Source organism: Mesoplodon mirus, assembly GCF_964341445.2.
Source record: "Mesoplodon mirus genome assembly, chromosome: 3".
Taxonomy (NCBI): Eukaryota; Metazoa; Chordata; class Mammalia; order Artiodactyla; family Ziphiidae; genus Mesoplodon; species Mesoplodon mirus.
This window is the reverse complement of record NC_138978.1, coordinates 153,569,050-153,593,032: the sequence shown is the minus strand read 5'-3', so window position 1 is coordinate 153,593,032 and position 23,983 is coordinate 153,569,050. Positions and strand designations below refer to the sequence as shown.

The 23,983-nt window shown below is 38.7% G+C and overlaps 1 protein-coding gene across 3 annotated transcripts in view; it reads right to left on the bottom strand.

The window, feature by feature from the left end:
• Positions 1 to 8,290: 8,290 nt before the first annotated feature.
• Positions 8,291 to 23,983, bottom strand: part of FLVCR1 (FLVCR choline and heme transporter 1) — a 38,270-nt gene continuing 22,577 nt past the window's right edge. For 2 of the 3 annotated variants that reach the window (XM_082614424.1, XM_082614425.1), the window contains 7 exons: positions 19,674 to 19,741; positions 18,871 to 18,974; positions 17,154 to 17,264; positions 16,460 to 16,565; positions 16,127 to 16,238; positions 11,606 to 11,673; positions 8,291 to 11,439 (listed from right to left, as the gene is read on the bottom strand). In XM_082614424.1, the coding sequence (XP_082470550.1) occupies positions 11,365 to 11,439; positions 11,606 to 11,673; positions 16,127 to 16,238; positions 16,460 to 16,565; positions 17,154 to 17,264; positions 18,871 to 18,974; positions 19,674 to 19,741 (644 nt within the window). In that variant the 3' untranslated portion in view covers positions 8,291 to 11,364. The remainder of the gene's footprint in view (positions 11,440 to 11,605; positions 11,674 to 16,126; positions 16,239 to 16,459; positions 16,566 to 17,153; positions 17,265 to 18,870; positions 18,975 to 19,673; positions 19,742 to 23,983) is intronic. The other variant, XM_082614423.1, reaches the window with a different exon arrangement.

Here is a 23,983-nt window from a genome sequence, read left to right as displayed (position 1 = left end):
TTTGGGTCTAGCAGGCAGGCTTTTCAGTGCTAAGGAAAACCCAGATTGACCCAGATGTCAAAGAGGCACCAGCCTAACGCTGGTGACTTCAGGGACACAGGGAGGTACAAAGGCTCACATAGTCTGTCTTCCCAGACAATTGAGACTGTCTGAGGTTTATCCATTTAAAATGCAAATATTAATCCAGGATTACACTTCATGGCTTCCTGTCTCCTTGAGATGGAGGGAGTTGAGAGGGTTTTGACAAACTAGAAGGTGAGGGTGAGTGAGTGCTGGGGTGGGCAGAGAGGCATTTGGGGCATAAAACAATGAGATTGGGGCTTCGCAAGCATCACGATCCTCCTCTGTTCCAGAGAAAAGAAAAGCCTTGTGTGATTCCCAGGGTGAGAGCTGAGTCTGCCCGAGTGTCTGCGTCCCTCAGGAGGGACGCTGCCTCCTTGGGGGTCCATTATTATTTGCACATAGGCAGTCTCTGATCAAGTACTGTGGACCCTGATGATTTATTTTCTTGCTTTTGAGCATTCTGAGAACGGGACACTGCTTTGTATTTCTAGCTCCTGTCGTAAACTCTGACACAATTGTAAATGTTCAATAAAAGTTGACTAAATGAACAAATGAATGGCCACGAGTGGGGAACCATTAAGTAAATTATGGTGTATCAGCCTTATTGGAATATTATGCAGTGATTTAAAATAATGGTTATTTCAGGGATTTCCCTGATGGTCCAGCGGTTAAGACTCCACGCTCCCAATGCAGGGGGCCGGAGTTTGATCCCTGGTCAGGGAACTAGATCCCTCATGCCGCAACTAAAAGATCCTGCACACCACAATGAAGATCCTGCATGCTGCAACTAAGACAGGCGCAGACAAATAAATAAATAAATATTTAAATAAATAAATAAAATAATGGTTATTTGAGAATTGCTAAAAGAGTAGCTCTTACAAGAAAAAAAAATTGTAACTATGTGAGGTGATGGATATTAACTAAACTTACTGTGGTGATCATTTCACTATATATAAAAATCAAATCATTATGTTGTACACCTTAAACTAATACAGTGTTATATGTCAAGTATATCTCAATAAAACTGGAAAAAATAAAATAAAATATTGGTTACAGAGGCCATGTAGCAACATGGGAAATGCTTATGATACTATGTTGAGTATACAAATTGCTTTATATCTATGGAAGATTACGCATTCATGTGAACAAAAAGGGAACAAGGAGAAATGAAGAGTTGTGGCAGGGCAGTGGACTTGTGGGTAGCTTCCTTCCTAGCTTGAGATTTAATCTCCTTTGTTGTGGGTTGTGCAATAAACATAAAAACCTTTTTTTCCTGCTCACAAGAGCGTCTCAGTTTTGTTCTTTGGTGCCAAAGTACCTTTACTCCCATCCTGTTTGCTCAGATCTCTGTCTCTTCAGAATTCATTTGTTCCATGTGCTGGTCACAATGCCCGGGGCTGCACCCACATGCACCCAGAAGTATCTAAATCCTTTGGATGTTAATGATTTTATGGCAGCTGATGTGAATAACATCAAGTTCAAACACTTAAACTGAAGTTCTCCCAAATCAGTCAACTGCTTCTCAAGTGTTATCTGTAGCAAGTCCCTATATTTACCATTTCTCAATGAGAATAATAATGGATCTGATTTTTTCAGAAGCTACTGTGTGGCTTCTACGTAAATTTAAGCCTCACCACAAACCTGCAAGCAAGGAAATATTATCCCATTTCGTAAAGGAAGAAACAGAAATTCAGAGGGTTTCAATTACTTCCCCAAGACCATAGGCAGTTGGGTTTCATACCTCAGACTAGGCTCCCAAAGGCTGTGCATGTTTTTACCCGCCATACCATAACAGATGCTTTCAAAGGGCTCACAATGCAGCAGAGGCAATAAAATAACGCACATGAATAATACAGCCTAACCATACAAGAAAACTGTCATGAATGATAGTACCGAGGACTGCATAGATTTGGAGACAATGAGTCTATGCCTATGTGTAATGTCTCCAGGGACCCCTTCTCTAATACTGAGCTGCTGATTGTGTAACGGGAAGCTCCATCCACCCATAAATCGTGCCCTAGCTGATGATCTGGAGCTTACCTCTCTTGGTTTTCGGTCAAAATATGTTTTGAAGGATTAGGCTTTTCACTGAAAAAGAAATCACTGTCACTCTTTTTATTTATTTGTTTGTTTGTTTGTTTGTTTATTCTTGGCTGCGTTGGGTCTTCGCTGCGGCCTGTGGGCTTTCTCTAGTTGTGGCGAGCAGGGACTACTCTCTTCATTGCGGTGTACGGGCTTCTCATTGCTGTGGCTTCTCTTGTTGCGGAGCACGGGCTCTAGGCACACGGGCTTCAGTAGTTGTGGCACTCAGGCTCAGTAGTTGTGGCTCTTGGGCTCTAGAGCACAGGCTCAGTAGTTGTGGCAGACAGGCTTAGTTGCTCTGTGGCATGTGGGATCTTCCTGGACCAGAGCTCGACCCCGTGTCCCCTGCATTGGCAGGCAGATTCTTAACCACTGCGCCACCAGGGAAGTGCCCATTGTTGCTCTTATTTCAGCTTCACTCTTTTGCATTCTGAAGCTTTATGAAAATTTATTCTATCCGTTAATCTCAGGGGGTTAGGGACCATTTCAATCCCTGGAGGAATCAGATGTTTCCCTGAGAAAGGTGTACTCAAGCAGCATGTATCAACCAAAACCTGGAGGCTGCAACCAGAAATCAAGGGTCTACTGGTTTCTGACACTTCTCTTTAGAGTGACCATTTCACCATGGGCTTAAAATAATAGGAATGAAGGGAAAAGGGCAAATGAATACATGGAACAGGACTAGGCAGAAGCCTGATCTGTCGTTTGTCTAAATAGGAAATGAAGCTCATATACGTTACCTTATGAGTCATTTTCCCCTCTCTCCTGAATCCCATTCTCCTCTTTTCTCAAGGCTCTAGGGCCTCCAGACCCATGTCCTCCTTCCTCTAATTCAAACCTGCCCACAGGACATCTATAGATCTTAGTACAGTTTTAAGATAAGGTATTCTTCCTTGATGGTCAGTGCACTTTGACACCTTATCTCTCTTTAGGAACCCAAAGGTATTTTATCTCCTGTGAGATATTAAGAATCTGCCTTCCAATGCAGGGGATGTGGGTTTGATCCCTGGTCGGGGAACTAAGATCCCACATGCTGCAGGGCAGTTAAGTCCACGTGCCACAACTACTGAGCCACAACTAGAGAGTGGCCCGTGAACCGCAACAAAAGATCCCACATGCGCAACTAAGACCCGACGCAGCCAAAAATAAATAAATAAATAAACATGTTTAATTCTAAAAAAATATTAGTTTTTAATTGGCCTTGGCCTGTTTCAGCTCCGCAACGCTGGTTAGGGACGGAGGTGACGGGACCGAAGAGGTGCGAGAGGAGGGGCTGTCCCTGCGGCATAGAGGTGGGCCTGAGGTTCGGCGACGCCGCTCAGGGTGCCCCGCGCCAGGCCCGGGAGAGGGACCGCCGTGTCCGCGTCCCGCCGGTACCGGAACCGCTCCGCCCACAGAGTCCAATGTTGGCGGCGGCGCTGAGGGACCCGCCTGAGGGCAGTGTGACTTTTGCAGATGTGGCCGTGAACTTTTCCTTGGAGGAATGGGGTCTCCTTGACGAGGCTCAGAGATGCCAGTACCATGATGTGATGCTGGAGGACTTGGCACCTACAACTCCCCTGGTTGTCGGCGTGCAGAAGAGGATGGGGAGGCACTATCTGAGCAGAGTGTCTCTGATCAAGGAAGCTCACAGATCAGAATTGTTAAGGCAGGTCTGTCTCCCCAGAAGGCCAACCTCTATGAGATGTGTGGCCCAATCTTGAGTGACATTTTTCACTTGGCTGAGTACCAGGCAGCATGCTGTGGGCAGAAACTACTCGCGTGGGGCGTGTGAGAAACCATTCTATTTCAGAGCAAACCTCCATCACCAAAAGCAGCACACTGGAGACAAACCATTGAGAAGTGATGTGAGGAGAGCATTGTTTGTGAACGGCTGCCCTTTACCTTTGGGGATGTCGGGAAGGACTTCCTGGGCAACTCAGGATTTCTTCACCAACAGGCCACATGCACCTGGGAGAAGTCAAATAGTGGAACTGGGGCTTCCCTGGTGGCGCAGTGGTTGAGAGTCTGCCTGCCGATGCAGGGGACACGGGGTTCATGTCCCGGTCCAGGAGGATCCCACATGCCGCGGAGCGGCTGGGCCGGTGAACCATGGCCGCTGAGCCTGCACGTCTGGAGCCTGTGCTCCGCAACGGGAGAGGCCACAGTGGTGAGAGGCCCGCGTACCGCAAAAAAAAAAAAAAAATAGTGGAACAGAGCATGAGGCTCCCTTTCCAAGGGCAAAAAAATCATTATAAATGGGGAGACTGCCCAGAAACTTTCAGTGGCAAACACACTTGTTCAGCACCAGAGAGTACTCACTAGAGGAAGATGTTACACGTACAGCGAATGTGGGAAATCATTTAGCAAAAGCTCCCATCTCATCAGACATGAGAGAGTTCACACTGGAGAAAGGCCTTATGAGTGTAGTGAATGTGGGAAATCCTTTAGCCAAAGCTCTAACCTCATCACACATCGGAGAGTTCACACTGAGAAAAGGCCCTTACAATTTGGGGAATATACTGAATTCTTTACCTACAGTTCCAGTCTCTTCAAACACTAGACTGTTTACACTGGATCAAGGCCTTGTTAATGCAATGAATATGATAAGGCCATTAGCCCAAGGTTTTGACTCTGGAACCATAGATTTCAGAGGGAAAAAAACATCTTACACGTGCAGGGATGTACAGTTTCCTTTTTCAGTATGTCGACACTTGAGATCCCTCCATGTGGCACCATCTGAATGGAACCTCATACATCCAAACATCTGCAAACATCCCAGGCATGTGGGAGCTGCACTGTACTTTTCTTTTTTTTTTTTTCGGTGTGCGGGCCTCTCACTGCTGTGACCTCTCCCGTTGCGGAGCACAGGCTCCGGACACGCAGGCTCAGCGGCCATGGCTCACGGGCCCAGCCGCTCTGCGGCATGTAGGATCTTCCCGGACCAGGGCACAAACCCGTGTCCCCTGCATCGGCAGGTGGACTCTCAACCACTGTGCCTCCAGGGAAGTCCTGTTTATTTATATTTTTGACCACTGAGGCAAGGTGACCCTCCCAGGGGGTGTGGCAGAAAGTGGTGAAGTCAATATAGGGGATTTTACAAAAACAGTAAGAAATCCCAGATTTTTATTTTGGATAATATTTTTAAGCTTTAATAAGGTATAAATACATGCAATAAAATGCACATGGTTAAAATTAAAAAATATATTAAAAAAGAAGAAAAAAGAATAAAAAAAGAAATGTGCTACTTACCTATATATCTTTGCCTGCTGTGGAAAATGAGAATGGTACTTTTTTTCTGAAAGGAAGTTTTTTTTTCCCGCTGAAAATCTAAATGTAATTTTAGCGCTTTTCAATAGGATCTAAGAAAGGGCTTAGATTTTGAAGTCCCTGCTTATTATAGGGTAACTAATAAAACTACCCAGTTCTGCCTTTCTTTCTCACAGACTCTTCTGTCTCCAATGATTCTCCTTTCATCTGTCTCCTTATTAGACACCTTTGATCCTTGACCACCCCTTACTCTCCATTCTTCCTTTTTTCTCACACTGTCAATCGTTGATTGAAAGCCAATCTCTTTTCTAGAACAGTGGTTCTCAAAGTGCGGTTGGCAGAACCTTGGGAGTCCCCAAGACCCTTTACAGGGAATCCATGTCAAAATTCTTGTAATAATAATAATACAAGGAAGTTACTTGCATTTTTTACTGGGTGACATTTGCAAAAAGCGGTGACTGGTAAAACTGCTGGCATCTTAGCCCGAATAGGGCTGTGGCACCAAACTATACTATTGGTGGTCATTGGATCCTTCACCACCACGCATTTGCAGTTTAAAAAAAGTCAGTTTCACCTAAGGATATCCTCAGTGAAGGAGTAAGAGCTATTGAATCCCGATTCTTGGGTATATGACTTTTTACTATTTTGTGATGACATGGAAAGTATGCATAACACACTCTGCCACACACCAAAGTATGAGGGTTGTTTAGAAGAAAAGCACTTGTACAATTATTTGAGTTGCAAGCTGAACTAGAGCCTTATTTTCACAGAAAATCATTTTCACTTGAAAGAACGACTGACATAAATTACGGTTACCTAGACTTGGGCATTTAGTAGGTATTTTCTCAAGAGACAATGAAGTGAGTCACTTCAAGAAACAATGAAGCGAGTCACTTCAAGAAACAATGAAGTGCGTCACTTCAAGAAACTGACAGAATTTTTTTGCCAATGATAAGAATCAAGTTTTCAAACTAAAATTAGTGTTTTGGAAATCCTGCATCTGCCAAAACAAGATTCAGAATACTTGTATGAGCTTGACTGCTTCCCAATACTTAAAAGACTTTCAGATGAGATCAGAGGTGATTTGTCTGGCAACATATAATGAAATATATCAATATTTGGAAGAGTTGCATAATTCAGTGAAATCCTATTTTCCAAATGCCAATGCATAATATTACAAAATCATGCATGGTTACAGATCTATTTAAACAGGAAGACAGACCATTAGATTTTAATGTAACAAAGTTTCAGATTCCACATAGCAACTAACTTTTAAGATACTACCAGTTTGAATTTTGGTATAGTATTAAAGAATATCCACAATTACCTGAAAAGACTAGTACGTTTCCCTTTCCAGCTCCATATACCTGCAAAGCTTTCCTTCAAACATGTCAAAATAGCGTATCTTTACAGATTGAACACAGAATCTAAGAATCCAGCTGTCTTCTATAAAGCCAGACATTAAAGAGTTTTGCATTCTTTAAATATTAAAAAGAGTCACTCTTCTCACCACCTTTATTTTGGGAAATAGTTATTTTCATAAAGATGTAATTTATGTTAAGGTATAATGACTTTTTTTTTTTTTTTTTTTCGGTACGCGGGCCTCTCACTGTTGTGGCCTCTCCCGTTGCAGAGTACAGGCTCCAGACGCGCAGGCTCAGCGGCCATGGCTCACGGGCCCTGCCGCTCCACGGCATGTGGGATCTTCCCGGACCAGGGCACGAACCCGTGTCCCCTGCATCGGCAGGCAGACTCTCAACCACTGCGCCACTAGGGAAGCCCTAATGAAGTTATTTTTAAATGAATAAAGTAGTTTTTAGTTTCTGATACATATTGATTTTTAAGTGTAAAAGAATTTTGAGATCAAAACCTTTGGGAGTCACTTCCCTAGACCAATCTTTCTTCTGGCCTCCAGTCTCTATTACAGTTTCCTTAATAGACACTAACCCATTTATTAGTACACAAGACTAGCTTCGGGAGGATTTGGAGTGGGCAGCCTCCTGCCCGGTTTGATTTGAATAGTGCAGGCCACCACTTCCCTTCTCCCCAAATATCTTCTCTGTTGACCCTCCACAGGACTTCAGATTTTCCTCATTGGTATTCTTTTGATATGTCACTTGAACGTCTCTCTTCAAATTTAAATTCATGTAAGTGGTAGTCATTGCTAGTTACCAGTCATTAATGTATTAAAATAATACCCTTTAAAAAAAAAAAAAACCTTTGGCTGCACTGCATGGCATGTGGGATCTTATTCCCCAACCAGGAATCGAAATTGCACCCCCTGCATTGGAAGTGTGGAGTCTTAACCACTGGACTGCCAGGGAGGTCCCAATACCCAACTTTTGAGTGTTGACTATGTCAAGCTTAATTCTAAACACTTTTCATGTATTATCTCACTTAATCTTATGAAGAATGAACATTTATCCTACCCTATTTTCAATGAAGAAACTTGTAGATTGATATTATTACATTAATCAGCAAGGCCTTGAGGAACAGTGACACATACTCTAGGATATAAGGTCCCATACAGGCACATGCTACCAGGAGAAAAAGGCAGAGAACAGTCTGGAGCTTAGATGTAGTGTCCATGATGGCTCATGGCGGGCCACCCATCTGGCCAATGAGAGGCAGGCACCAAAGTAAGGGGAAGAGGTTGAGCCCTGGCTACTTTGCTGGTTCAGCCCTGACCCTGATCTGGACCCTGACCCTGGTGGGTTTTGTTACCTTGTACAGTTAAGTCCCCTATATATGAACCTTCAAGTTGCGAACTTTCAAAGATGCGAACGTGCATTTGCATGTCCAGTCACGTGCTTTTGTGTACCTTACTGTACAGTACTATATAGAGTACAGTAGTGTAGCATATTTATTTCAAGCCTAGGATGTCTGGAAGCAAGCATGAAAGCAGCAGGGATGTAGCTGGTACTACTGCTAAGAAGCGCCAAGCAATAACAATGGAAACAAAAGTGAAAATAACTTGGTTGGACTTACAAACAAATTGGACTTAGGGATGCATTCTGGGAACAGAACTCGTTCATATGTAGGGGACTTACTGTATTCCACAAACCACCTCTCTCCCTTGGCTCATTCTGAAATGTTATAATCCCTTTCCATTCCCCATGTGTACTAAAACATCAGAACTTAAAAAAAAAAAAAAGCCACACAAAATTAACCTTAAAAAAATAAATTTATCTCAAGTCTGAAATAACTGAAGAACAAGCATAAAGCTAATAGTACAAAGAGCAAAAATTAGAACATGAAAAATGACTTAAGACAGACAGGCATTCTTCCGGCAATACTCTATGTTTACACATATTTTTAAAACACATTCACAAAAGGCAAAAGCTATATTTGCAACATTTTATAAATACAAGAGCTTTTGAAAGCATCCAGTTTCTTTCTAAAATCACTTGATTAAAATTTACACAAGTGATAGTTACCAACTCCATATTCCAAAGATACGACATAGAATTACATGACATTCTTGTTTGATATATTACAGACAAATTTAATTCAAAATACATAAAAATTATCAATTCATTTTGTGTTTTGTCACATATTTCATTCTTTTTCTAATCAACAAGGAAAAATACACATGACATATATGTATATATGCTTTTCAGAAATAAAATATTCCAACTTTTATCTGTAATTTGTTCAAACCTCAGGAACTTGACAAGTATACGATTATTTGAAATAACATTGACAGTTTAAAAGTAAAAACAATTATTTAGAGGAGGGGCCTTAAAGTATATTTTTGGCCATAAAATCTGTGATGTAAATATCTAAGGAAGTTAATGATTCAGCATATTCTGCCTGAGCTATCACCAACTGAACAAAAAGGCTAAAAACAGATTTATTTTTTAAAAATTTTGTCATGCATATTTTTTTAATTAATTTATTTTTGGCTGTGTTAGGTCTTCGTTGCTGCGTGAGGGCTTTCTCTAGTTGTGGTGAGCAGGGGCTACTCTTCGTTGTGGTGCACAGGCTTCTCATTGTGGTGGCTTCTCTTGTTGCAGACACAGGCTCTAGGTGCATAGGTTTCAGTAGTTGTGGCCCGCGGGCTCAGTGGTTGCAGCTCACGGGCTCTAGAGCACAGGCTCAGTAGTTGTGGCGCACGGGCTTAGATGCTCCGCAGGATGTGGGATCTTCCCGGACCAGGGCTTGAACCCGTGTCCCCTGCCTTGGTAGGCAGATTCTTAAACACTGCGCCACCAGGGGAGTTCTAAAAACAGATTTTAAGTTCCCTGTATCTACAAGGTAACAACCACAGTTGTTTATTCAACTGTCCAGGGAATTTTTCTACAGCTAGATTTAAGTTCCTGTGGTACAGTGATTTGGTCTATCCCCCGATGAGTGCATTTAAAATTCAAAAAAGATCTCTGAGATCAAATTTTACACATTCATTATACGGATGAGAAAAGTCCTGCCTGATTTACAGGAAAACTAGAAACAGATCCAGGACATAGACCTGAAGTTCCTGATTCCCAGCTAAGTTCTTCTGGTAACACGTTCTCCAGGGTAAGATTCCACATAATTTACTGTCATTTGGTTACAGAGAATGTTATAATTTCAGTATAAAACGATGCATATAGTACACCCAAATCAGAATTGCTAATTCACTTCAAGGATATTCAAGGGAATACCTGATTGGCTTTCTGTGTTTATGTGGACATAATATAAATATTATGGCTGTTTAAATGCCATTACTCTAAAGATATTCCTATCAGCTTAGAGAGCCAGGACATGAACAACATTGAGATTCTCACTGTAAACAAAATGCAGTGGTAGGCACTGTGGAAATGCATTTGGTCCTATTCTCCTTACCCTGAGCATGTAAAAGAGCAGACTGTTCCAACAGTTTGGAGCCTATGCACATTCTGTGGTGAAGAAAAGAATCCACTCCCCCAACACACTGAGGGAGCACAGACCTGGGCAAAGGATTCCTCAAAGAATGATAAAGATTCCATAAAGAATGATTTGCTGAATTAGAACAGACAGCATTTCAAGAGGTCTCCACTAAATGGGAATACCTAGGCTACCTGAAGTTATTACAGATTTCCTTATCTCAGGAATCTTCAAGGCAAAAGTATAAGGTGTGACACAAAAAATCATGAAAAAGCCAGTAACACATAGGATGAAATTTTCTTACTAGAAAGTTATACATTGAAGAAAAAAAAGAGTAAAAAAAGGTAGTGGATACAAAACTACTCTATATCAAGTTGGAGTGAAAAAATATAGTGTTAGCATTCTTACAATGAATGGGAAGGCAGCACAAAGAAGAACTCAAGGTAATGAGGCTGTGTCTGGGCTAGTTCGCTTAATGAGAACGTATGCCTAAGACCAAAGTTATGGGTTCCGTCTGCACACAGAAAAGTTTTTATGGCCACTGACAGTACCTGTTACAAAGTATTTTCTAACAAGAATGTAAGAAATGGGAAAAATCTTAAGAGGTCATCTGGAAGTCTCATCCCAATAGTGTCATTTGGTGGGTTAGAAGTGTCATATTCGTAGACTGTGTTCACACTGAGGGGGCTTGGACAGCTGGTCTGAACAATGGAAAGGGAGATAATTAGGAATACATTGTACACTTGGTTCCACTGGATAGTTGTATATAAACAAATTGCATGTACTCCTATGTGACTTGAAGGGACTGGACCTCCATATTATCATTTTAGAAAGCCTTCTAAGCTTCCATTTTCTACAAAAAGAACATTTACTTTTGAAAACCAAATGTCAAGAAGCTTACTTTTAGGTCAATAATATAAGATGGGACACTCATTAGATAAATGGTAGTTTTAAAATGATGTAAACAAAAGTATTTTAAGCAAAATATTGCTTAAATTAACAAGTAAGAACAGTAACTGCATACAGGAGTCATACAATAATTTTCAAGTAAGTGTCCATTCCCCACAACCTATAAACTAAGCTTTATTACTCAATCATCACATGACATTAACTTTTCCTTTCACCTCAAATTGCTGATTCTGATTGCTTGGACATCAGAATAGTTTTTGATTCTTCATCTATGGGGCTATCAACTGGTACCTGTAGAAAGAATAAGAGGATAAAAAATTTACAGTACGTATCTGGCATATGCCATTATGACAGATCCACAGGAATAAAAAAAAAACAGCTGATGGGGTAGATGGGTTTATAGTCACTCTAGCACACACTTCTCAATAGTATAATCATAAAAATATTCACTACTTACAGCTTTAATATCGCCATTTGTAATTCCTTTATTTATATTGTGTCTTTTCAGATCGGACTTGATTAATGCTGCAAAGAGAGACGCATCAATGGAGTTACCGTAGAGTATGTATAAATATACTTTTTTCTAAGCAATACAAAATCTTTTTTGATATTGTCAAATTTAGCACTCTACAGTACCATAATATTCCATAACATTCTTGTAGCCTGAAAAAATAATAGTATCTCTCTAAGCCATTAACTTAATTAGCAAGTCATTCATTAGTGAACAAATACAGGATGCTAAGAACCAAGACACAAAGATGAAAAGCACCATTCTTTCCCTAAAGGACACTCCAGTATACGGAAACACTGACATGCAAACAATTATAACACTGTATAACAACTCCAATAATGCAGGCATGCACAGGGTGTAGTGGAAGTGTGGGGAAAAAAATGCCTATGTCAGAAGGAAATCAGGAAAGGCTTACCAGAGGAGATATGTTTGAACTGAAACTTGAAAAATGAGTTGGAACTTGTCAAGCAGATAAGAGGAGAGGGGAAGGCATTCTAGGCAGGCGGAAACCAGTACATGTCAAGAGACCAGGACAGGAAGAGTACAGTCTATCCTTGGCACTAGAGGTAGTTTGGGATCATTGGAACATCAAGTACAAGAGGCAGGTGGCAAGATGGGAGGCTGGGTTGGCAGGATGACATTGTGTCTGAGTAGGGGAGGACATGATCAGGTCTGTCCGTTAGGGAGCTCAGTCTGGCAGCTGTGCGGGGGATGTCATCAGCAACAAGACTAGAGGCAGGAAGGCCAGTCAAGAGGCTTTCATCCTGCTGAGAGGTGGTAAGACCTGCATGTGTGAGAAATGGTGATATAGGGACAGGTTTCAGAGACATTTTAGAATCGAACCAATAAGACTCAGTGGTTTGAGGGACTTCCCTGGTGGTCCAGTGGTAAAGAATCCGCCTTCCAATGCAGGGGACGTTGGTTCGATCCCTGGTCGGGGAACTAAGATCCCACATGCTGCGGGGCAACTAAGCCCGCGTGCCAGAACTACTAAGCTCGTGCGCCTCAATGAGAGGGCCCGCGTGCCACAAACTACAGAACCCACACACGCCACAACTAGAGAGAAGCCCAGCGCTGCAACGAAGAGCCCACACGCCTCAGCGAAAGCCCCGCGTGCCTCCAATAAGACCCAACGCGGCCAATAAATAAATAATATTTTAAAAAGAAGACTCAGTGGTTTGATAGGATATGAAAAATGGGGATTAGGGAGGGGGAAGTGGGTGACTTGCTTGGGCAATTGAATGGATGGAGGTCCTAGTTATTGAAACTGAAAATACAAGACAAATTGGTGTGACTGGGAAGGTGGTGAGTTCAGTTCTGGATAGGTTGAATATAAAATCCCATGGGACATCCAGGTCCAGAGATAAATAGATGATTAGACATATTGGTCTGAAATGTAAAAAGCGATCAGGGTCTGAAGGTACAGATTAATGTGGTAGTTAAGGCCACAGACTGCACAAAGAGAGTGTAAAACAAGAAAAGATAAAAGTTTGTGGGTAGTTAAGTAATCTAATCAGTCATAAAGCAAAGTCTGAAAGGTGAAAGTAAAATCAGTCTTAAAAATTAGACTAATGCTTCTTTAGGAATCCACACTGCCCCTTATAATTCTGTTCCATTACTGATACCAGTATTTTAGAAATTCAGATATTTATGCTGAACTAATTGCATATATGTAAAATGGCCTTTCTGAATGCATTTAAATGATTTTAAAGGGATGTTGTGTAACAAGCTCATACTTACAAGCAGCTTGATATTAAAACGTCATGCTTTAAATTGCAGCAATGATCGATATCGGCTGATCCGCTCGACACTGTTGTTCAATCCACCAAAGCAAAGAGGCTACTCGTTTTTTATAGGGGGAAACTGGATTTCTTTACCATTAATATTAATCATAGAATTTAGAAACACCGTGAGGTGCTTAGAAACACTTTTTTCAATGGACATAAATGGTCTAAGGAGCATATATAACAGACTTTACAGAGAGCTGTCAATACTGGAAAAGCAGAATGCACTGCATTTAAATGGTAATTCCCCTGTCAAAACAAGACCTGCCAACAATTCTCAAAAAATGTAAAAAGAAAAGGTACCACCTTTACCACACCTCAGTAATTTCCCAGCCTTCTTTCCTCTGTCTAAACAAATAACTACTGGATATAAATCCATCACCTCTCTCCAGTAAAATATTCAACATATGAGAGACATTAATTAGCATTTTTAGGTGGCAAAAGTATCAATGTAAAGCTAATTTTAAAGATTTTTTTTCACTTCTTAATTTCCTGTACTTCACCTGTTTGAATTAACATTTATGAATCTTACTATAAGATAATGTGAAAAGAGAACACAAAACTGTTCCCTTTTTTGTGCAACAGAAACACTCTATTTGATAGCTAGGTGTTACTTCCCTGGAAATTAAGAACAAATATGGAATTATTTATGACAGATCAGTAGTTAAGACAGTTAATGTATTAAATTACATACATTCAGTTACAAAACATTCAGTTTTGTATGCTTTGTTTTACTAACTGAAGAGAGTAAGAGGAAAACACTTCCGTGGTAGGATGTTTTTCTTTGAGGAAATGGTACATTTAGTCCCTTTGAGTGTAATGAATGAATGATAGTGACCTTAGGTGGTTGTGTATTTCCAAAATAAGTGCTAATCACTGGTAAGCACTTATCATATTGGGGGTTTCAAAAAGAATGATCAGGTATTCAATGAATATAAAAAGAAGCCTTGATTCATATCTTTCTGTTAGATTCTATCCTTGAATCAAGTTATAGCAGATCAAAAAAATAATCCCTCTTCAACTCTCCATGGCTTCTGTCTCTCATGTTGACAAGGGGACTCAGAAAGAAATTAATAAAGTGCAATAACAGTTGAGGCCAACATGGGCCTGGAAGCACTACTGGATATAAATCTTGCTATTTTTTTTTTTGGCCATGCCCCACAGCTTCTGGGATCTGTGTTCCCTAACCAGAGATCGAACCCAGGCCCCGGCAGTGAAAGCTCAGAGTCCTAACCACTGGACTGCTAGGGAATTCCCTATAAATCTTGCTTCGAAATTCATCCTTACACCCATGTGCCTGGACAAACTATGGATAAAAGTTCTTTTACATGCTCTTTTTCTGGAGATTGGGCACTATTCTCTTTCCTGCCCATGTCTATTCTGACTAGACCTAAGAAGAACTGGCAAATAATTCCACACGCTATTTCCACCACCACCATTTGACTTCTTCCTATAGTTACCATATTATAATAACAGCCTGGGACTTCCCTGGCGGTCCAGTGGTTAAGACTTCGCCTTCCAATGCAAGGGGTGCGGGTTCGATCCCTGGCTGGGGAGCTAAGATTCCACATGCCTCGCAGCCAAAAAAACAAAACATAAAACAGAAGCAAAAATTCAATAAAGACTTTAAAAATGGTCCACATCAAAAAAATCTTAAGGGGACTTCCCTGGAAGTCCAGTGGTTGAGAATCTGCCTTCCAATGAAGGGGACATGAGTTTGATCCCTGGTCAGGGAACTAAGATCCCACATGCCACAGGGCAACTAAGTCCATGTGCCGCAACTACTGAGCTCAAAAGCCATGGGCCACAACTAGAGAGAAGCCCGTGTGCTGCAACAAAGAGCCTGCACGCCACAGCGGAGGATCCCACATGCAGCAACTAAGACTCGATGCAGCCAAGAAAAAAAAAAAAAATCTTAAAAAAAAAAAAAAGCAGCCTATGTGATACATGATCAGGCATGTCCTAGGTGCCAGACACTATACTAGGAGCTTTTCATCAACCATCTCAGTTAATCCTCACAGCAACCCTCTAAGGCAGGGTTTTTTTGTTGTTGTTGTTTATTTTTTATTCGTTGCTCTAGGGATTACACTGCATCTTTAATTTATCACAATCTTCTTAGACTTTATATAGAATTACTTCAAGAAAGATGTAGAAATCTTGCAATAGTATAGTTGCATTCCCCCTTTTTTTTGCTATTTTTACCATATTTATATTACATCTATATACATTTTTTGAGATACAATTCACATAACATTTACCCCTTTAATGTATACAATTCAGTGTTTTTAAAATTATATTCAAAAAATTGTATAACCATCATAAAGCAGGCTTTTAATACCCTATTATATAAATGAGAAAGGGAGGATGTGAGAGGTTGAGTAACTTTTCAAAGTCACACAGCTAGTGAGCAGCAGAATCAGAACTTGAGGCCAGGTCTGTCCATTCCAGGCCTTTACTGACACTTGTTACAATGGTTTTGTTTTCTATGCATAGTAATTGCATTGAATTTGAAACCTGAAAAATGAATTCATAGATTCATATCCTTGAAGGGAAACAATAATATCCTGCTTTTTATCTCATTTTTTTCTTGAGTTCTGTCAAGCCTTGAGAAGCAATATAAATGAAAATTAAATATAAAGACGACAAGACACGAGTACTTTGGCAGGTAAATTCCCTAATTTACCTGTTAAAATGATGCCTACAAACATCCAAACACAGAGGAAAATGTTCCCTGTCCTAGGACCATAGTCTGATGTGAGCTTTCCTTGCGCCAATGTGAATAAAATTCCAAATATCTAAAATAAAGTAAGAGAAATATTTTTATTGTTTGCTTCTTTAAAACAAATATAATGTTTTCCCCAGAACTTTTCTTAACTATTTTATTCATATGATTTGGCTTCTAGAAACATGCATTGAAAGGTAGAATTTTTAAAACAAAAACTATGGTCAAACTCATTATCCACTAGACTATTTGGTAAACTAATGGTCTCAGATTTAAGAGAAATCAGAGGTTTACCTGTGCAGCAGCATTAAGAAGACCAGATGAAGTACCTTCAGACTCAGGGTAAGTGATTTCAACAGCAAATTCAAAACCCAAGGGGAGGTAACCAGTCATGAAGAAACTAAGAAAATAAATCCAAAATCACAGAAAGAATCATTAAAAGGACAAGATCACATATTGATGCAATTGCTTAACTTCTCGTACCTATTCTAATTATCAAGTAAGTGAATGTTTTGAGGTTGGTATGTGAAAGGAAGGCACTATTATGATTCACCAATTAACCCAAGGACATGAGAACTGAGACGCAAAACCATGAACTAGGAAGCAAAACAGTTTCTAATTTTTTTTCCTGAGAAAAATTTACCCCTAGTTTTCTAAGTCAGTTGTCTTTCTAGCCAAGTAAAGTTACTTGGATTAAGTAAGGCTTATCCATTTTTCACCTATAGTATAGCAAAAAAATAATTTTAAGCTAATTTTTATAGTTGTAAAGAATTACACATTGACGTGCACAAAACAGATTTTTAAAGTTTAAAATATTAAAGAACTTTTGAGCAATTATACTCCAATAAAGACGTTAAACAAATAAAAAATAAAAAATAAAATATTAAAGAACTTTTGGATGAACTTAAAAAAATCAAAAACCACAGTAGTAGTACTTCAGAATTATAACAGCATGCTATCATTCCTCCTAAACACAAGTGATGCTTACCCAAGCAACCCTCCAGTGACAAACACGATGACAATGTGTCCAAGGTTTAGTGTGAAAGTAAATATAACCATTCCAACAAAAGACAAAATGTAAACTGTCAAAGTAGTATGTCTAAAACAAAAACAACAAAATTGTTAGTATTTTGTCTGATTTTCTTAGGCACATAAAAATCATGTCTAGCTATGCTCTGTCCATACAGTAATAAATTCTTCAGATTTCAAGATTAACCCCTCCTTATCTATGGAAAATGTTTCCACCAAGGCATGGACTTGAAAGATTAAATTTAAGTTTCAACAGCAACAGACAACAAAACTCACATCATATCCAATGCTCAGACAAGAAGGAAAACTCATAAGGATAAAATCATTTTTGTGCCACCAAATGGGATAGTCCCCTAGCCGTATTTCAAGATACAGATCAAATTCCGCCTCTTCCAAAATGCTTTTCCTAACCACTGCAGCTTACAAGATTCTCCTTTCTTCCAAACTCCCTAATCATTTTCTATCTACATAATTGGCACTTGACATATATTTTAGTCTGTTATATTATTATTTAACTTTACATATGTGAACACCTTATTTTTCCCAATTAGACTGCAAAGGTCCTAAGGACAGGGATCAAATATTACTTCCCACGATTCCTAGCTAAGAGTGATGCACATAACAGGAACTTGGTGAATGAATGGCAGTTATCCTGAGAAGAAAGCCAGGGCAACAAAGAACATTTCTATGCCAATCCAGTTTCCTAATTATAAAATGGACCAAGGACTATTAATAAATATAAATCCTTTACATATGCTCCCTTCATCTACAAATTTAATGGGTTTTACTCTAAGCTACCATTATGTAATAATGAAGCCACAGTAAGTGCTGTCTTAAATGACACGAGAACTATCTTGGAGAATTTCAAGATCAGCAATACTTTGAAAGGGTTTAGATAATGGTATCAAATATATCTTAGGCCTTGAAAGGCGCAGAGGACATAGTTCCATTACTTCATTCATTCCTAGTTCCATTCATTCATTTCTCCCAAACAGATGGGAAGTTTCTGTCTGTTGAGAAATGTAGCTATTCTTCTTCTTCTTCTTCTTTTTATTTTTTTTGAAATATAGGTATTCTTTTAAGGCCCAGTGCAAAAGATGCTGCCTCTGAAATCCCTTTCTCAGTCTCCTAGTTGGTATTACTCACTTTTTCTTTTGTATTAGCATTTTTCTGGGTCCATATAGATGTACAATATAGCATCTTCATATTATGTATTACAGTATTATAGTTAAGTGGAACTACAGTTTGGGGGCATTTTAGCCAAAAAATTTTTACCAAAAAGCCTTTTGATAGGAAAGAACAACTTTTTATTTGTTTGTTTTTAAGTTCATAACATGAGAAAAGAGCAATATAAAGTCTCTGTCAGAAGTCAAATGTTTCTCAGAAAGGGCCCTTTTCAGAATAGAAATGATCCATTCTGAAGAGGTATATATGAGTATTATTGGAGGGGAGGAGAGTTCATAAGGTATCCAAGTTCTCAAAGTTGAAATAAACATGACCGATAAGATAATACAGAGACTACTGTATTCAGAAGTTAAGGGAACCTAAGAGTGTCTAGAATCCAAGTCTTTTAGTAATAATAACACTTTGTAAATTTCTTAAAATAAAAAGTAAAGGTTCCTTTAAAACCAAAATACCTTAGGTTGTACACCATACATTTGCCTACTTTCACTTACTTGTATGTTTTGGTATAATCCAGCCATAAACCACAAAGAATAGAACCCACCATTCCAGCTAATACTAGCGTTAGCCCAATCCTTCCAGCATTCACTTCTTCTCCCTTAAAATTTTTTTCAAAAGAAGTTGATCAGATACTTCTAATTCAAACAGATCCTTCACATTCCAATACCTTCTCAAAGTCAATGGAAATAGCAGATAAAATTGAGCATACATTATAACATGAAGAATTCAGTACATGTGTTAAGGTGAATGGGGTAGAGGAAGGTAAAGCACATGTTCAAGGACATTCTACATTAAAACGGAAAAAAAAACCCTGATATATGGGAGAAATCAAAAAGGGAATTTTTCTTCATCTTCCATGGTTAGAAGTACAGTAATTTTTGTTAGAATTCTTAAGTAATTCACAGATGTCTGAAAAGGAAGTTAAGCTGATAGCTTTTACATACTACAACTACATTCTCCTTTCAAAAGCAAAGAGAGATCAGAGCTTGATATTTACATCTTTATATTTGTGTTGGTTTCTTTTAAAGTCTGTTCTTTGTCTTTTTTCATATAACCAGTCACACTATCTCTTTAAAAAATTTTTTTAAAAGACTGAGGTATTGTCAAAGCAATAATGACTTCTGCTTTCCACGTTGTTTTATAAACTGGATTAAATGTATTCTCAGTGAAAACAAATATAAATCTTTTACAGCAACAAGGTCATAAATCTTTAGCCTTATGATCATGCTAACAGGAATTATATTGCTAAAGAAAAATTCTTGGCCAGGCATGCAACACAATATAGGCAGAAGCTTACCTCATAGTATGTCAGTATAATTTGATTTAATAATGTTGAGACTGAATAAAATGCTCCAGTCATGATACCTACAATAAATAAAGAGAAAACTATCAATGTACCATGTACTAGTTCATAAAGTAATATGGAACACTCTGTGACAGTTATGAAAATATAATGTCTTCTTAGACAGTTGACAGAAAAAATTAAGACCTCTTGCTATTCCCTTTCAGGATGTGGACTGATCAACGTAACACCTAAACTTACTAGAGACTGTGATTGTAAAATTCTGTCATTACATCATTTACTATTATTTAGATTCAGACATATGGACCAGAAATCACAGTACCATGCATAACACTGTATACAGCAATCTAGCAACGGATTGCTTCCTGAGCGCCTACACAAGCTAATGAATGTTAAAGCATTAAGACAGAATCCCTCTTTCAGAGATCTCACCCCTGCATCAAAGACTTATAAGGCAATTAGTAAGAAAATGTTAATTAAAGAATACTTAAAAAGGAAAAATAAAAACAGCTGGTTATCAGGAATCATATGACTAGGTTTGAATCATGGAGTTTCTTCACATATGTTGTGTAACTTTAGGTCTAAGTCTTTTAACCTAGCTGAAATTTAAGTTTATTGTCTTTCTATTATTAAATATTTCAAGCATACAAAATAGTACAGAGACTAATTTAACAAATACCCTTACTCATCACCCTCTTGCTAAACATTAACATTCTGCCATCTTTGCTGTAGATTCATTTTTTTAGACCTTCCTTAATGCTATTCTTCCTCAGAGGTAATCCCCATCCTGATCGTGGTGTTTATTATCATAGATATTATAACATATATGTATCAATACACAACAGTTAGAATTATTCTGCATGTATTTAAATTTTATATAAATAATATGGTATTAGTATCCATCTGCAATTTGCTCATATCACTCAATATTATGGTTTTGAGATTTAACCATGTTGATACTTTTAGTTCTAGCTCATCAGTTTTCTCTGATGTATAATAGTACATTGTGTGAATATACTTCCATTTAATTATCTCTTGTCCTAAGTCAATAGACATGTTAAGGCTTTTTCCAGTTTTTTGCTATTTAAAACAATGTTGCAATAAATACTATGTTTTTGTTCTTATGTATAAGGGTTTCTCTAAATATGTACCTAGGAGTAAAACTTCTACTTTCTAGATATAGCCAAAATACCCTTCAAAATGGGTGTGCCAGTTTATATAGTAAGTCCCCTACATATGAACGAGTTCCGTTCCGAGAGTGGGTTTGTAAGTCGAATTTGTTCGTGAGTCCAACAATGTTAGCCTAGGTACCCAAGTAATACAATCAGCTATATAGTACTGTACTGTAATGGGTTTATAATACTTTTCACACAAATAATACATAAAAAACAAACAAAAAATAAAGAAAACATTTTTAATCTTACAGTACAGTACCTTGAAAAGTACAGTAGTACAGTATAACAGCTGACATACAGGGGCTGGCATCAAGTGAACAGGCAAGAAGAGTTAGACTGGAGGAGGGAGAGGAGGTGGGAGATGGTAGAGCTGAAGGATCGTCAGCAATAGGAGACGGGGGACAAGCTGCAACTTCACTCACACCTGACGTGGATGGAATGCACGTTTGCATCTTTGAAAGTTCACAACTTGAAGGTTCATATGTAGGGGACTTGCTGTACTACCAACAGAGTTCCTTTACTCTACATCCTTGCCAAATTTGTTTGCATCAGATTAAAAAATTTTTTTCTTTTTTTTTTTTGCCAATTTGAATGTGTGGGATATTGTATCTTACTTTGGTTTTGATTTGAATTTCCTCAATTACTAGTAAGGTTGAGCATCATACATGAGCAATATACACACACACAAACATATAAATGCCTTCTGATTTCCCCAGACTGTTTGCTCTTTCCTTAGTGACTAGTAGGGGTCAATTTTATATTGTGAGTACGAAGCCTGTGTTGGTTATGTGCATTGCAGACATTTTCTCATAGCCTATGTCATGTCATTTTAGAAAATATCATTATTTTAATGTATATATTTATCAATCTTTTTATTTAGGGTTTATGTTTTTTGCATTAGGAAATTCTTTTAAGAATACTAAAGATGGTTCCCTTCCCTTCCCTTTATTGCTTCTAAAACATTAAAGTTCTGGGGACTTCCCTGGAGGTCCAGTGGTTAAGACTCCACGCTTCCACTGCAGGAGGCACGGGTTCAATCCCTGCCCTGGTCAGGGAACTAAGATCCCACATGCTGTGCCACGTGGCCAAAAAAAATTAAAGTTCTGATTTTTACCCTTTGATCTTTAATCTCCAATTCATTTTCTAATTTCACCTTATTTTTCCTCTATGGCTAATTGATTGTCCCAGGACAATTTACTATGTAGATTCTCTTCTACAAATATCAAGTTTTCATATATGCATAATGTTCTAGTCATCACAGCTGTCTGCAAATATTCTAGTTTTTCTCTATCCAGGCACTTAGTGGCATGGCCATATGACTTTAAAGGTAAGTAAAAGTGATACTTCTCATTTCCTACCTGAGTAATCATGGAGACATGTGCCTGGATCCCTGAGTAATTTGCTGCCTACTCACAGTGAACAGGTAGCATTGGCAAGAAATAAACTTTTGATGTGTTTGGCCACTAAGATTTTTTTTGGTGGGGTTTCATTGCTATAATACAACCTAGCCTATGCCAACTGATACACAGGGCTAGGTCCCTGGGCTCTCTATTCTGTTCCAGTGATCTAATTGTCTATCCCTTACTAATACATGAGATCTTGATTACCACTGCTCTATAAATCTTGGTATCTGAGAATTAGTTCCTTACCTTGTTCTTTAACAAAATTACCATTGTTGTTCTTGGCCCTTACTTATCTCACAGGAATTTCAGAATTAGCCAAGTTTTATTACAAACCCTGTTTAAGTTGGAGATTGCAAGATGAGGCCTAGGTCTAAAGATCTTATCAAAAACCCCTGGGTAACTAGCCTTTGTTACTCACTTCCCACTGAGTTCAGGAATGTATAGGGACCCAGCTAGGTTAGCCTGGGAGGCCAAGGAAAATAAAGGAGGCCTGTGCTGAGGCTTGAGTGTACTCTACTGCACTGTACCCTATGGTGATCTCAAATCTATTCCAGACCTCAGTGAGGATAGCCAGAATCTGGAGAAAAAATTATAACAGCAAAGAATACTGTTAGCTGAATCTAGAGTATGGTATTTGTCTGAGTTTCAGATAGCAAGTAGCTACAGATGGGGACAGTGAGGGATCATGCTTTCTCCAAATAGCCCTAACTCAAAAAAAAAAAAAAAAAAAAAAAAAGTTTCTTGGTTTATTTGGTTCCTGAGTTTTGGACACTAAAAAATCCTGAAAACCTGTCCTAGGAGTGTAGTGCCTATCCAGACTATCCCATGTACAAGTCTGCTCCAATCTTTTGTACATAATACTAGGCATGGAGGGGGACAGGTACAATTCCAAAAGGTGTGATATGACTCTCACACATTCAGACATTATGATCCCTAACTATGCACCCCTTCGGTGACGAATATCAAGTCAAGAAACTTCTCCAACTGTCCTGGGGAATATTATTGAATGCTCCACAGGGTATCCCAACTCCCTCTTTCTAATTCCTTCAACAAGTACTCTGTTCAGTTTCTGAAGCCTGTGTCTGTGTCTGGCCTTTCTATCAGTCCAAATCCATAATTGGCATTTGTTAATATAGTGGTCCTGTAAGGTTAACTGGCATTATTACAACCTTGAGTCTTCCGAAAACATGGTATATCCCTCCACTTAATTGAGGTCTTCTCTTATGTCTTTCAATGTTTTACAATTTTATAATTTATAAAGTTATTTTTTAACATTTAAGTATAGCTGATTTACATTAAGTTCTTTTTGGTAGATTTATTCCTACGCATCTTATACTTTTGGTTGATATTATAAAAGATATCTTTTTATAAGAATGCAATTGATATTTTCACATTGTTAGGTATCTCATAATCTTTCTGAACCCATACTTATTAATTCTAATAGAGTCTGTAGGTTCTCTTGAATTATTTTGTAGACCATGGGGTTAGCAAAAACATTTTCTGTAAAAGACCAGACAGTAAATATTTTAGCTTTGCAGGCTATATGGTCTCTAATGTGGCTACTCTGCTGCTCTTGTAGTTCAAAAGCAGCCATAGACAATATGTAAGCGAACAAAACTTTATAAAAACCGGCAACGGCCGGATTTGGCTCCTAAGACAGTTTGCTCACCTCTGGTATAATCTTATTATCTGCAAATAATAGCATCTTTTTTCTTTCCAATTCATA